The sequence below is a fragment of the Ammospiza caudacuta genome, chromosome 2, assembly GCF_027887145.1.
Source record: "Ammospiza caudacuta isolate bAmmCau1 chromosome 2, bAmmCau1.pri, whole genome shotgun sequence".
NCBI lineage: Eukaryota > Metazoa > Chordata > Aves > Passeriformes > Passerellidae > Ammospiza > Ammospiza caudacuta.
Window position 1 is genome coordinate 958,235 of NC_080594.1, and position 14,853 is coordinate 973,087.

Genomic DNA, 14,853 nt, shown 5'->3' on the forward strand with positions numbered 1-14,853 from the left:
TTTACTTACAGTGGAACTCAGATGAATGTAAACTAGGGAAATCAGCCTCAGATATTCTCCTTGTACATCTCCTGCCCAGCCTTCCCTGTATAACATTTGTTCTTCGGCCAAACTCAGATATGCTTGGACAATGGGAGATAAAGACACTTCCATCTCTAATTATCCCTTCCAGATCAGGAGCCTGGGCCTTGTCCTTTGCAGCTGTGCACTTTGAGCTGCGGGTCACGAACCACGAAGAGAATCCAAGAAAATAGCAGTGGTCAAATTATATATGGCGAGCTGACAGAGACTGGATAAAAATACTCTCTTATGTCTGAAAATCTCTTTTGGGTGCCCTGTTCTTGGCTTGAATCACATCCCAGCTCTAACTTGCATTTGTTCATCTTGTAAAAAACGCCCTGCCTCATTTAGACCCATTGTCAGTCTGCCTTCGAGGCGAGCTGGAACTGGAATGATGGGCAAGTGCATTAGTGGGAACTGCACCAAGTCCTGCGCTTGCTTTCACTCTGCATTTCCCTCACTTAAGCTGTTATTTCATTTCATGACCATTACATGCATTTCATTTTCCAATTAATTACCCCTCTGTTTTGTGAGGCTAATCCATCCCTGCTTCTCACCCACAGAGAGGGGATGTGCCACTGGTGTTTCTCCTGTGGAAGTGGGAACAGAGCTAATCCAGCCTTTTCTTAGCAGGGAGTGGGCTCCAGCCTACCTGCCAGGTTCCTGGAAGGAGCACAGGCAGGAGCTGAAGTTTTCTATTCCCACCTCTATTACTGTACCAGGAATGTACTCCACGGTGACACCTGGTTTTTCTGCCTTCTGGAGGAACTGAATTCATGGTTCTTTGCGTTGTCTGTCACATTGTCTTTACAGGATGCTCTGTGAGAGCCTTAAACCTGATTGAATATACAGTACACTTCCTCAAATGTATTTTGGGGGTGTGAAGAAAGGAGTAGGTAATTTAAAGTTAGCAGGGATGTACTTTCTGAGAGGTGAGCTTGCCTAGCAGTAAAATCTGTGCTCAGATTATTGGCCCTGGTGTGTTGGCACAAACTGAGGGTTAAGCACAACAACTCAACCTCTTCAGCCAAGTTCCTCACACAAAAGGCAATATCAGACTGAAGAGTGTGCAGGGTAAATTGCAGGCTTTGTGCATAAAACAGATTGCCATTGGCAAGAGCCACATTTAATTTGCTCGGGGAGTGCTTGTCTAATGCAGACAGAGCATCAACCAAATATTCCTGGTGAATGCCACAACCAGCAAGGGAGGCCAGGCCTGGTGGGGCTGGGCAGGGGCTGAGGGAATCCAGGCTCCCTGAGCTTGTCAGAGAGAAGGGGAACAGCTTGTTCAGCTGAGTGCAGGCTCTGTACTTGGGTTCAATCAGGTTATTGATCCACCTGTTCTTGTTGTGCACACAGCAAGCGTGGCTTGATGGGGTTTTAGTGGAAGCCATAAATAAGCAGAAATTAGAGCAGAAATCTGTCTTTTGTGGTGTTTAGTAAAGCAGAGGCTGGAGGAGGGGAGTGAGGAGGTCCCTGGTGCACACATTGCCAGCACAGCTCCAGCAGAGTTCTGGGCTGATCCTTCTGCTCCCAGAGGAGCCTTTGGGCACCTCCCTCCCTGGGAAACAAGCAGTGTCCCCTCCCTGCTCCATGGGCTACTAAACACCTACTGCCTTACCTAAATACAGTGAACAGACCAGAAGGAGCTGCTTTGGGGACAGCTTCAGGTGACCCTGACTCCTGCTCCTGCCTGCTCCTGTTAGAAATCTTATATAATTTAACAACACCACCTGTTTTTCCTGTGACGGCTACTGGATTGTTTGCAAAGTCAGAAATATTCTCTACTGACATCACAGAGTTTCCCTGAAATGATCTCTCCAGGGTTTGATATCTTGCTCCCATCCAGGGTATGATGACAGAGTGCAGGCATGGGGAGATGAGCAGGGCTCTTCCTGTAACCTGAAATCAGAGGAGTGCCTCAGGAATTCAGAGCCCTGCGCACCTCCACATTTCACAGCTGCCTCTGGCAGGGAGCAACTCAGCCCCTGAGTTATTGCTGCCAGCATCTACGCTCAGCCACAGAGCTTGCTCACAGAAAAGCCATCTCCCTTTTCTTTCTAGCCTATATTTATGTGGCTCCCTCTCCCACAGCACTGACCCACAGGTGTACCTCTCTCAATTTTCCTGTTTTCTCCCACACTTCATCCCCTCTCCTTCCCCCAGTTCTTCAGGCACTGGAGAGCACTATCTGTATCTACAGCCTGTCACTTGTCTGGCTGATCCATATCCCACACAAACTTTTCTGCTGCTTTGCCCTGATTTAGTGCATCTTTCAGCACTCCCTCCTCTTCTTTTGACACCCAGGTTTGCTTTTTGGGGTTTTTTTCCATACTCAGCCTGGCATATTGGAAGCTTTGTGCCTTCTGCAGGGTGCCAGACATCTGCACCTTCATCTTGCTGGTCCTTCAAAATCTGTGTTGTCAATGTAACTCTTCCCCCACAAATCTCCTTTTGGGGATGCTTTTGGGCAGCCTTGCAGGGACCAGAGTGGGGGGGACAGCCCACTCCCCCTGCCCAAACAGTGCTGCTGCAGTGTCCTCCCCACTCCTGTACCTCAGGGAAATCCTAACATTTACTGCAGGACAGCATTCCTGGGAGCAGGAAATCTCACCCTAAGGCTCACGGGAATTATGTGCTGCAGCTGATCTGGGATTCTGCAGGCCCCAAGTTCCTCCAGCCTGGGGAAGAACATTCCAGGCTCCACACACAAATGCAGTAACTTGCCTTACCAACTTGGGCACAAAAAGCTGCTCTGCAGAACTTCAGTATTGCAGTAAAACACTCTGAGTTGGGAACAGAAAGGGACCTTTATGGGCAGTTAGTCTGATGTTCTTCTGGGATCAGGGTATCCCATCAGATTGCCTGGCAGGAGAAATAACAACTCATCCCTAGAGGTGCAGCAAGAAGGGAACTGCCCTCAAAATGTATGGGGGTGGTTCTTGCAGGTCAACAAACTGTGCTTTAGACTTTGATTGTGGAGGAATGTACGGCAAGTGGCAGCAGTAAATTGTAATTCCCACCACTCCTGTGTGCCCCTGGGAACGTCCCAGCCCATTAATGTCAGGCTGTGTTTGTCCTTGCCTGCTGTGGCTGCCCAAATCTCACACTCAGGCAGGGACAGCCCTCACACAACAACCTCTCCCATCAGTTTAGAGGATAGATTTTCCTTCTGATTCTGCCTCTGTATTTGATGGGAAAGAAAAACAAACCTGTTGATTAAAGCAGGACAAGCTGAAACACATGGAGTGATGTCCCTAGCCAGGCAGGACCTGGCATGTCAGAAAGAAAAGCTGTTTGCTCCTGTGGGCACACGTGGGGCTCTCTGGGGGTGTCAGTGCACCTTCTGTTGTGACTTCTGTCCCTGCATCCACAAGCCCCTGGGCCCCTGGGAGTGCCTTTGGTATTGGTGGAGGTGGGATCAGAGGGGCTGGCAGATTTTGGGGAGCTCTGCCTCCCCGTGCCCAGTACCTGCTTGAGGATTTCTGCCGCCGTCTCGTGCGAGCAGTCGAATATCACATAGAACTCCTTGCCCTTCTTCATCTCCTTCAGCAGAGGCCGAGCATCCTTGTTCCCAGAGGGCAGCTGGCGGATTTTGATTTTGATGTTGTATCTGGAAGGGGCTTTGATGAGCTCCTGCAGGCGAATCAGACCTGAGAAATGACAGGCAATGACACAATCACCATCCCGTGCCATGAGGATTTATTGTCAGCTACACAGGGTCTCTCACACTCCCTAAGGATAATTGCTAGTTCCATATTTGCCAGCTTCCTAGCTAATATTATTAAAGCTTTTCATTCCATGTTTATACTTGGCTTCTAAATATTTTGGAAGGTGTTTTCAACTGCTTGACTACAGGATATGTTTGCATTGATGTAATACAATATAAACATAGCGTAGTATGTTTAAACTGAGACATGAAAAGCAAATAAGGCTTCTTCCTGTGCAGCTCATTATTATTCCAATTCCAAACGGCAAGAAGATAAAATTGAGGAAACCTCCTCCTAACTTTCCTGCCCAGTGTCACCACTCAGCAGCTGTGAGTTCTTACAGAATCCTTTGGGATGCAGTTCTACACCCTCAAACACGGGTGATTTCTCAGACTCGGTGTTCAGCTGGCACAGCTTTACATGCCTCAGCTGAAGCCAGTGGAGCTCAGCCAGAGCCTTGTCCAAGTGTTTAAACACACTGCAGCTCGACTGGCTAATTCAGCACTCCTGTGTAATTTGCACTGCCTCCAAAACCGAGGCAAGATAGTTAAGGGCTCTTTGAGGTGTGTGATTACAGCCTCGCATTATCCACGAATGCAATTCACCCACAAAAAATTCCTGATCTCCTGCTGAGGCGAAGTAAAAGGCTGCCTTAAAAATATGCATAGAGAGGGAGAGAGAACACAGGCAAGGAGCACTTCTTGGGCAAAAATCAAACAAATTATTAAAATGAAGGAGCTCTTGCCTCTCCTGCTGGGAGTGGGGATAATATTTGTGTGGGGTGTGAGTGCCCCTGGTTGAGTGGCACATCTAAGGCAAGACAAAGCTCCCTCTTCCCCCTGAGCTTCGAGGGCTCCTGGCTTTCACTCAAGTGCTGGCAATGCTTGGGAAAAAGCTGCTCTGCCCCCGCCTGCAGGGCCAGTCCTGCTCCTCTAAGGTTTTCTAGTACCAACAATCAATAGAGAAAATGGAACATGATGAGCACTCAGCTGGAAATGCTGCAGGCACCGGGAGCTGGGCCTGGCCAGGAGCCAGCTGAGGAGCAGAAACCACTGGAGCTGATTCTGATGGGAATGGGCTCCCAGCACTCCCTGACAAAGGGGCTGGGGTCACCTGGCTGGGAAGGTGCAGCCTGGGTGCAGTGCCTGGGATGGCAGCTCCAGGAGGGAAAATGAGATTTGGGAGGAGGAGTCTGGGAAGCCTTCATCTCATCCTCACCTCGCACTGAGAACTGGTGTTTGTCTTCCCAGCAATAAAAAGTACTTCAGTGCAAATGGTGAAAAGCAAAAACCTAAAGGATTTGCTGACCCCTTTCCCTCTCCTTTTCAGGGGAAGAAATTACTGTGTGCCTTAAAATATCTCCTTTGGTCCCATCAGACTGGGACCTTGCACTTCCCAACGCTTCCTGCTGCCACATGAGGTGAGATGGAGCCCAGGTGTGGTGTCCTGCAGAGGCCACAGCAGCAGTGCAAAGAACTGCAGCTACTTTTCTGGAGCACATGGCAAAAGCCTGACCCCCTGAGCCCATCCAGTGCCACCCCCTGCCCTGGCAGGAACACCTCCTGTGTGCTCTGAGCCCCGTCCAACCTGGCCAAGGTGTTTTTATTTCTTGTGGTGTAACAATGTCAAACATTAGGGATGAGAAATAAAAGAGCTTGAGTTAACTGGCGTCACTCTAACCCCAAATCAAAGGACTATTTATACTGATCAAAGTTGACATGTTTACTTTCCTGACTCTGAGTTAATAAGATGATTGATGGTTAATTTACTTTGTAAATATCTCTGCAAATGAAATCTCTTTAATATCAGGCATTTTTGTGGCTGAGCAGGTACACAGCACTTGGTGTTTTGGAATGCCAATTTGGTTATGGGGTGGGCAGGAAAAGACCTCCCCTTGTTTCTATTCTGTCTAGAAGGTTTATCTAGGAGTTACTGAAGAATATCCAGCGGGGTCCACAGAGAGAATGAGGGGTCTGGAGCATTTTTCTTGTGAGGAGAGGCTGTGGGAGCTGGGCCTGGTCAGTGTGGGGAAGGAAAGGCTGAGAGGGGACAAATACCGCACCAACCCACACAAATATCCCCAAGGCTGTCAGAGGATGGTGCCACACTCTGCTCAGTGGTGCCAGTGACAGGGTGAGGAGCAGTGGCCATGAACTGAAACACAACGAGTTCCACCTCAGCCTGAGGGAGAACTTGTGTCCATGGAGGGGGCAGAGCCTGGAACAGCTGCCCAGGGAGGGAAGGCCTGCAGTCTCCATCCCAAACCCACCTGGAGAGTTCTCCGTCACCTGCTCCAGGTGACCCTGACTTGGCAGGGGGATTGGACTGGGTGATCTCCAGATTTTGGGATTCTGGGATCACTTTGAAGCTGTGTTATGGGTTCCACAACCAGGAAGCAAAATGAGATTGACTATTCAAACCCCAAGGGCTCCTTCCCAGGGTCTGGTGAAGAGAGCAGCTTTCCAAAAGCCATGGCAGCAGCAGGACAGGGGCTTTTCCCCTGTGAGCCAGGAGAGCTGCACAGGGCATGGCAGAGTGAGGTGTCCCAGGCCTGGTGGAGTGTGACAGCCCCACAGCACTCACCCGTGCTGTCCTCGTAGACCACGGTGACGATTTTCCAGTTGAAGTAGAGCACGAGGTCCAGGACGGCCCTGCTGATGGCGGCGTAGTCGGGGTACAGGTTGATGTAGAAGGCGTCCCTGTTGTCCACGGTGGGGTGCTTCCAGCGGGTCTGGATGTGGGGCACCTCCAGGGCGTTGCAGATGGACTGAACAGCACTGACCGAGGAGCTGTGCGCCGGCCCGAACAGCGCCGCCACGCCCAGCGCCAGCTGGTCACAGGCTGGGGCACACCAGGGCACGCTCAGTGCGGGACAGCACGGGCTGGGGGTGCTCGCTGAGGGCTGCGACCCTCCATCCATCCATCCATCCATCCATCCATCCATCCATCATCCATCTATCATCCATCATCCATCCATCCATCCATCCATCCATCCATCCATCATCCATCCATGCATCCATCCATCCATCCATCCATCCATCCATCCATCATCCATCCATCCATCCATCCATCCATCCATCCATCCATCCATCATCCATCTATCATCCATCATCCATCCATCCATCCATCCATCCATCCATCCATCATCCATCCATGCATCCATCCATCCATCCATCATCCATCCATCCATCCATCCATCCATCCATCATCCATCCATCATCCATCCATCATCCATCCATGCATCCATCCATCCATCCATCATCCATCCATCCATCCATCCATCCATCCATCCATCATCCATCCATCCATCCATCCATCCATCCATCATCCATCATCCATCCATCCATCCATCCATCCATCCATCCATCATCCATCCATCCATCCCTCCATCCATCCATCCATCCATCCATCCATCCATCCATCCATCATCCATCCATCCATCATCCATCCATCCATCCATCCATCCATCCATCCATCCATCATCCATCCATGCATCCATCATCCATCCATCCATCCATCCATCCATCCATCCATCATCCATCCATCCATCCATCCATACATCATCCATCCATCCATCCATCCATCCATCCATCCATCCATGCATTCTCCATCTCCATCACTTCCCATGAGATCAGAGCATTGTGCTGCTCCCAGACCCACCCAGAGATGTGCCAGTGGTTCCTGAGGCATTCAGGGGTGGTTTTAGAGGGTAAAGGGAGAAGCTGAGGGAGCTGGGAAGGGACTCAGCTGGAGCAAAGGAGGCTCAGGGGGGACCTTGTGGCTCTGCACAGCTACTGACAGGAGGGGACATCCAGGGGGGTCGGGCTCTGCTCCAGGGAACAGGGACAGGAGGAGAGGGAACGGCCTCAGGCCGGGCCAGGGCACGCTTGGATTGCATGGCATGAGAATTTCCCCATGGAAGTGGTTGTTAAACAGTGGCAGGGGCTGCCCAGGCAGGTTTGGAGTGCCCATCCCTGGAGGTGTCCAAGGAATTCGTGAACATGACACTGGGCTGGGGACAAAGCGGGCATCAGGCACAGCCAGGGCTCCATGGGCTGGGAGAACTTTTCCAACCTCAGTGATCCTGGTTTGATTGTCGTTCTGAAAATGGCTCTACTGATCAGCTTCATACCCCTGAATTTCCTTGCTGCAAATAAAACCTTCTCTGCTGGTTGCCTTGCAGATCACACGGGTTCCTGAGCTGCCTCTCTCAGAATGGCTTTGTCCCAGAGGAAGCAGGGATTCCTGAGCTGCCTCTCTCAGAATGGCTTTGTCCCAGAGGAAGCAGGGATTCCTGAGCTGCCTCTCTCAGAATGGCTTTGTCCCAGAGGAAGCAGGGATTCCTGAGCTGCTTCTCTCAGAATGGCTTTGTCCCAGAGGAAGCAGGGGCTCTCTGCCTGCCACAGGAGTGTCTCAGCAGTGAAGTTCCACGGCAGAGCATCAGGTAACACACCCCTGCAGGCACAGCGGGCTCTCCAGGGATCCCCCTGGGACTGGCACCTCCCTGCCTGTGTGAGCTGCTCTCATTCCAGGCAGCTGCAGGGGCACCACGATTCACTGCCCTGCATAATCTGTGTTTGCAGAGCAGGCAGGAGTGCCCAGAGCCCCAGGTAACAGCACAGGGAAATAAAGAACCCACACACTGACATTTTATACCCCTCCAAACCAGCCAAACACATCAACAAAGCTTTCCTTCTCCTGTGCCCATATCTCAGCCTCAAGAACCCTGCCTGGAGCTGTCTCTGCATTTTTCTTGCTCTCCCATGTCTTTGCAGGCTGACAGACAGGAGATGAAGTAATATCAGTTATTTCTGTCCACTGGTGAAATTTACAGCCAATGTTTTTAACACGGCTCCTGATTGAGACAAAGCCCTGCTCTGAGCTGCAGGGCTGCTTTCCTTGTGAGGGTGGGAAGTCCAGAAATTGCTCTGATTGAGGAAATATTAAATACACCAACTGCCACAATGAGCTGAGATTCTTTAAATTCGCATTTAGCTCTCTGACTGTAATAGAATATGACAGAAAATCAATTATTTTCTGTTTCCATTCTACAAATGAGTGTTTCACAGACAGCATGAAGTGCACAGGCTTTCCAGGTTTAATTCAGAAGCCTTCCTAAAGCATCACAGGTTTAATGTGCAAATTCCACAAATAACTTCAATAATTCATGATGGGAAAAAACTACTGCTGTCTGTGTGAGTTTCTTGCATGTACATTAACAACTTTTTACATATTAAATGGAGGAGGCACTTTCACAACAGTCACAGAAGAGATTCTCACTCTACAGGGAATCTGAAATACTGTATCAGACTGGATTATATGGATTATAAATCCTCCATGCTTGAGATTCTACAGCATACAGCTCCAGTATATACCTGACAACTGAAAAAGAATGCAAAAAATGCCACTTAAAGCTCTTTTCGATGTTCTTTGAAATCATTCTCCTTTTCTCCACTCTTGCTAACAAACTGAAGTGGCACGAGGAGAATTTGGTAGTGCAGATGTTTGAAAGGTGCAAGCTCACCAGCCTGGTTTCTGAAGTGAGGCATTTTTATTTTCCAGCAAATCCAGTTCCAGGAACTGGGCTGCTCTTTACAGCATTTTATCAAACTCTGAGCTTGGTTCCTAGAGGCCAAGTAACACATGGAGCTGAAGGACAGTTGTGACTTATTGTCCCTCTCTGTTTTGGCCTGCAGGTCAATTAGATGGGACTGAATTGGGCCATAATTTTCCTTCTCAGGGAAAAAAGAAGAGGCAAAAAAATTTCCACACTTGACCACTCCAATTCCTACAGTTGTTTATAACAGAGAAACATATTTCTGCCTCCAGGCCACTGAGCATTAATATTTCAGGGCAGGGGGGCTACTGGCCTCTTGTCTTTAAAAGGCAGTAGAAATAATTTACCAATAATGGGTATCTGTGCTAATTATGGGCTGTGACATCCCACTGTGCTTCCTGTGAGTCTGTGATCATTTTTCTGCAGAATTCCAGGTGGCAAATCTGTGTTTTGGAAAGAAAAATGGCTTGGACTTGCCACCTGCCATCTGGGGCTCTTAGCATGCAGACAGGACGTAGGGGTTTATTCAGAAAGCACATGACAGCTCCAAGCCCAGCTTGATTCTTGGTTCAAGCACCTTTGAAAGATTAATTTTATGGTACACATGATACAAGCAGAGCAGAAAAGGAGATCAGGCTGGGGAAAGGTATAAAGCACAAAGCAGGGATGTAACTGACACAGTAATTGAGATATTTACCTCTCCTTGAGGCTTCAAAGCTATCAAAAAGGTTAATTCTCTGGATGTCATAGGTTAATGTGGTATTAGGCATCAGTGTTCTGTTCCTGTTAATGTTGGTGACAGCAAACTTGAACGCCAATTCTTCAATATTCACAGGTTCGTTTTCCACAGTTTCGAATATCCCTCCTGTTGGAACAGAGATTAATTAAGGGGAGGGTTATTCACCTCTTAATTGCCACACAGAAACAAGTAAGAAATGAATTATGATCTATAATTTCTGAGTGTTCTAGGAAAACCCAATGGCTGTCCAAAGCACTACAGCAAGAGCAAGGAGGATGGTTGGTTTTGATCTGCTGTGGCACTGGGGTTAACTCAGAATTATGAATGTTGCTCCGCAAACATCTGGGGAAGATGATGCCTGTTTATTGTCCAGCCTTTTCAGAGGAACATGTTAAATGCTTGTGAAAACTCCTGTGCAGCTCCTTTGTAATGAAACCAGGGATGGGATGGGCCTTGTTCTGCCTGCTGCGGTGTCATCTATGTTTGGAGATGGAACCTGGATGTGTGGATGTTTGCTGAGGTGTTCTGCACACCCTGGCAGTGCAAGATCCATGGAGGAGCTTGAGAGCAAATGGACTGAGAGTCCCCCTGAAGCTCTGTGTTCCCTCTGCTTTCTCCTAAACCCCAGCAGTTGTTGGTCTTTGCTGTTTGCTCAGGGACAGGGGAATATTCTTGCTTTTTCCAAGGAAAAGGAGCTGAACCCGTGGACACCAGCAAGCTTTCCGAAAGAGGACTGCAAATAACCCAAATTTATTGAGTGTGATGATCTTCCCTGGAGCGTGTCCCGGGATGGGGAAGGTGTCTCAAGGCCCAGCCTGTCCCAGCAGACTGGGATGCCCACTCCCTCCAGCCTCTGGAGACCTTATTATGCCAGCAGCACATTCCCACTGTCCAGGGGCAGAGGGATTTGAGGGATGCACTGCACACACAGCTGATGTTAAAAAAGAGCTCCTCTAAACAGCAATCTCCAGCTTCACTGCTTGATTTTGCAAGTATAATTTACTCATTTAGTGCAAGTCACTAGAGAATACTTTGGATTTCTCACTTACACATTTCCCCATTTCCCCATGTTAAATTTGAGGCCCCTCTCTCTGTAATTTCTGGCCCTCTGAATGCATTCAGCTCATGAGCTGCAACCTCCTGCAGTTTTGATGTCACCCATGTAGAAACAGAGCAGTCATTAGCTGACCATCAGAAATGGGAACACACTGGAATCAAACCTGGTTTGAATTTTAATCCAGCAATGAAGACCCTGGAGGCTACCAACCCCACTCTGGTAATATTATCCCTGGAATAAACAGCATTGGTTTGTCTCCTGAACCCACACAGAGCAATGCCTGGACATGGCTTAAACAATCTGCCAGCCTCAGCAATTTTCTTGTACACTACAATGTGCAGGTATCAGAACCTTAGAGACCTTTTCTCTCTTCCTCAGAAAACATCCAAGTGATTGCAAAGGAGTGTGATACACAAAAACAGCCCCAAAACCAGCCTAAGTGTAGGATTTGGAACCAAAACATCGAGTGGAATGCTAAAAGTCAGCAGGATTTTCCAGAGCTGCAAACTCCAGCTCCCCTGAAGGGGAACAAAATCTAAAGCCTGTCCTTTCAGATCCAATCCTGTAATTCCTCATCCCAACTACACTCCCAGCAAGTTTAGTGGTTAAATTCAATTATCTTTCCCTCATTTCACCCAAGGAAGACAATTCTTTTCAGTCAGCAGCAATGCCAGCCTGGGCCTGGGCCAGGAAGGTTCCACTGCTGAGTTTTCCTGGAATCCCTATTGGAAGCAGCAGAGCATTGCTCTATCAGGGAGGGTGAGTGTCACAGGACAGCCTGAGAAAACCTGGAAATAAGGGTGCCCACAATCACTCTCCACTTCCAACAGGAGGGTATTTTGCCATTTGATCTTGGCAAAAATCTCCTCCACCTCAGAAATTATTACTGTGCATTCCATCACTTTCTGCTTCTTCTTTTTTAATTTTTTTAAAAAATTAATTAAAACTACTTCATCCAACCACCCTTGAGGCAACCTTCATACCTGGATGTACGCAAGCACTTCCTCATCTAAGGGCCAGAGCCATTTCCATCCCTCTAATCAACTGCCTATTAAATGAACGTTAATTTGAATTAATGATGTATAACCAGGAACTATTTATACTTCATTAGCAGAATTCCACAGGATTTTTCCTTTTGGAGAGGAGTGCCAGCCAGCTCAGTGGGCAGCAGGAGGGCAGGGAGGGAAAGATGGCAAGTTTTGTGTGGGTGTGTTTTCTGAGCAAACAAACCAAAACTCTGCACACACTTCCAGGTTCCTTTTGCCCACGTGAACAGAGCAGGAGAGCACTCAGGATTTATTTGCTGGCGAGATACCCTGGAGAAAACATGGAATCATGGAATGGTTTGGGTTGGAGGAGAGCTCAAAGCTCATCCATTCCCTCACCCAGTCATGGACAGAGCCCAGGATGGAGTTTGTGGAGGCAATAATTCCTCAGTGTGACTGAGCTGGGGGATATTGCATTGAAAAGGCTTGGGCTGGGCCTATTTGAGCTTGATTCTTCTGTTCAGGCCCATTCAGCTGCTAAAAGGAGCTGAATGACTGGATAAATCTGCATCACAAACAAGCTGTGCTGGAGCATTTTCATCCATACATCTCTAATGAAATCCAGCAATCCCATAAATAGTCTCTTCTCCTTCTTCTGCTGATGACTGACAGCCAAGCTCAGAATTTATTGTAGGGTCCAGGTTAAAAGAAAAATAGCAGAGTAAGTGACAAGTTTGATGAAGAACCAGTTTGTCAGATGATTCATTTGAATAAAGTAATTACTGTATAACATTTTAAAAACAAATTAAGCACAGCATTCTACAAGAAGGAAGGAAGGAAGGAAGGAAGGAAGGAAGGAAGGAAGGAAGGAAGGAAGGAAGGAAGGAAGGAAGGAAGGAAGGAAGGAAGGAAGGAAGGAAGGAAGGAAGGAAGGAAGGAAGGAAGGAAGGAAGGAAGGAAGGAAGGAAGGAAGGAAGGAAGGAAGGAAGGAAGGAAGGAAGGAAGGAAGGAAGGAAGGAAGGAAGGAAGGAAGGAAGGAAGGAAGGAAGGAAGGAAGGAAGGAAGGAAGGAAGGAAGGAAGGAAGGAAGGAAGGAAGGAAGGAAGGAAGGAAGGAAGGAAGGAAGGAAGGAAGGAAGGAAGGAAGGAAGGAAGGAAGGAAGGAAGGAAGGAAGGAAGGAAGGAAGGAAGGAGAAATCGATGTTAACTCAACATAAATGATGTTCCAGGAATGAAGCTGTTATTGCTGAGTGTGAAAACAAGCACTGGCTTTCATGTTGGGCTGCTGGTGGCACTTTAGGTGGGAAAAATTGTAAATTTTTGAGTCCTCTCTTTCAGCTCCCTCCTCCCTCAGTCAGAAAGTGAATCCTCCACAGCAGACCAAAGGCTGCTCGGTGGCAGAACTGACTTTTCACTTACAGCACATCATCTGTAACGTGATTTCTTCAAGGATGAAGGGAAAAAACAGTATCTGCCCCTCCTTGGAGCTTAGCAGTGGAAGGTAAGAGGGAATGACAGCCTGGGCCCAGCTGCTGTGCCTAAAGGGGCTGAGCCACGTGAGTCAGTGACAGCATCAGCTCCATTCACTCTGAGCACAAAAATCCCCACAGCAAGGGAAATGTCATAACTGCACAGCACACTTCAGCAGGCACACCTGGAAAAGCTCCTCCAGCTCTCCGTGCCAAGCAAACATTTCCATTTCAAGGAGCCATCGGGGACTGAGGGAGTTTCAGCAAAGGTCAGGGCTGAATCCATTCCCAGTGGGGGATTTCACAGCTTGTGACTGTTTCTGGTTGAGGATAAAGCCCTGTTTGTGTCTGGTTGGTGGCCACGTTTCCTGTCCTGGCTCAGAGGAGGAATTTTCCCGGGCTGATGTCAGCTGGGACACGGCTGACACATGGAAGCAGCCATGTGGAAGCACAGGCCCTGCTGGATGCTGCTCCCTCCCACAGCTCCCAGAGGCAGCCCAGTGCCAGCCCTGGCAGGGGCTTTGCCAGCAGGGCTCCCACAAACACCTGGACATCCATCCCTGCAGGAATTCTGCTCCGAGCAGCCTCCCCTCCTGCCACAGGGAACCCCGGGAGGTGCATGGGCACTCACTGAAACCCCCCTGGCAGGCACTGCAGGGAAAGGAGAGCTGGAACCCTCTGTGCTGCTGCCCGGGTGATGTGAGGGACTCAGGAAGCCAAGTGAGCACAAGGTTTGCCCTGGGGCTCCTTGGCAGGGATGTGGATTCCAGAGGGGTCTGGATCACAGGCACTCAGCAGGGCTGGGGGCACATGGAAGGCTCAGAAAGGAGCAGGGCACAGCAAAGCAGTGCTGAGGAAGATGTTTTCCTGCAGATAATTCCCTCTGACAGAGCTCCACTTGCACTGAAGCACCTGCTACTGGGAACCCCCTCCGGGCATATTTTCCCATCCTTATCTCTTAGCAAAGGACAGATTCTCCTGTGCCATGTGGTGTCCAGCTGGGAGGCAGTACCTGTGCACTCACCACATCATCTGCCCAGAAAATAATCACTGCTCACAGTTCAGCAGCATCTTCTTTTGCAAAGTCACCTCTCTGACAGCGTAATCCAGAAATTGGCTGATAGCTGCCTGCTCCAGGATCATTGCCCCTCTGTGCCTCATCACCCATCTGGGGGCTCCTGCTTTTGGGGTGCACTCAAACACAACCCAGGGCCCTGCCCTTGCCCTTCCTGCACCTTCCCCTCCTTGTTTCCAGCCATCAGAATCCTCAAGGAAAG

At 49.0% G+C, this 14,853-nt stretch overlaps 1 protein-coding gene across 1 annotated transcript in view; it reads right to left on the reverse strand.

Moving 5' to 3' along the window:
• Window positions 1-14,853, reverse strand: part of LOC131554951 (glutamate receptor ionotropic, kainate 1) — a 102,355-nt gene that overhangs the window by 45,337 nt on the left and 42,165 nt on the right. The window contains exons 2-4 of the mRNA XM_058800583.1: window positions 10,025-10,192; window positions 6,354-6,611; window positions 3,532-3,713 (exon numbers count right to left, since the gene is read on the reverse strand). Of these exons, the coding sequence (XP_058656566.1) occupies window positions 3,532-3,713; window positions 6,354-6,611; window positions 10,025-10,192 (608 nt within the window). The remainder of the gene's footprint in view (window positions 1-3,531; window positions 3,714-6,353; window positions 6,612-10,024; window positions 10,193-14,853) is intronic.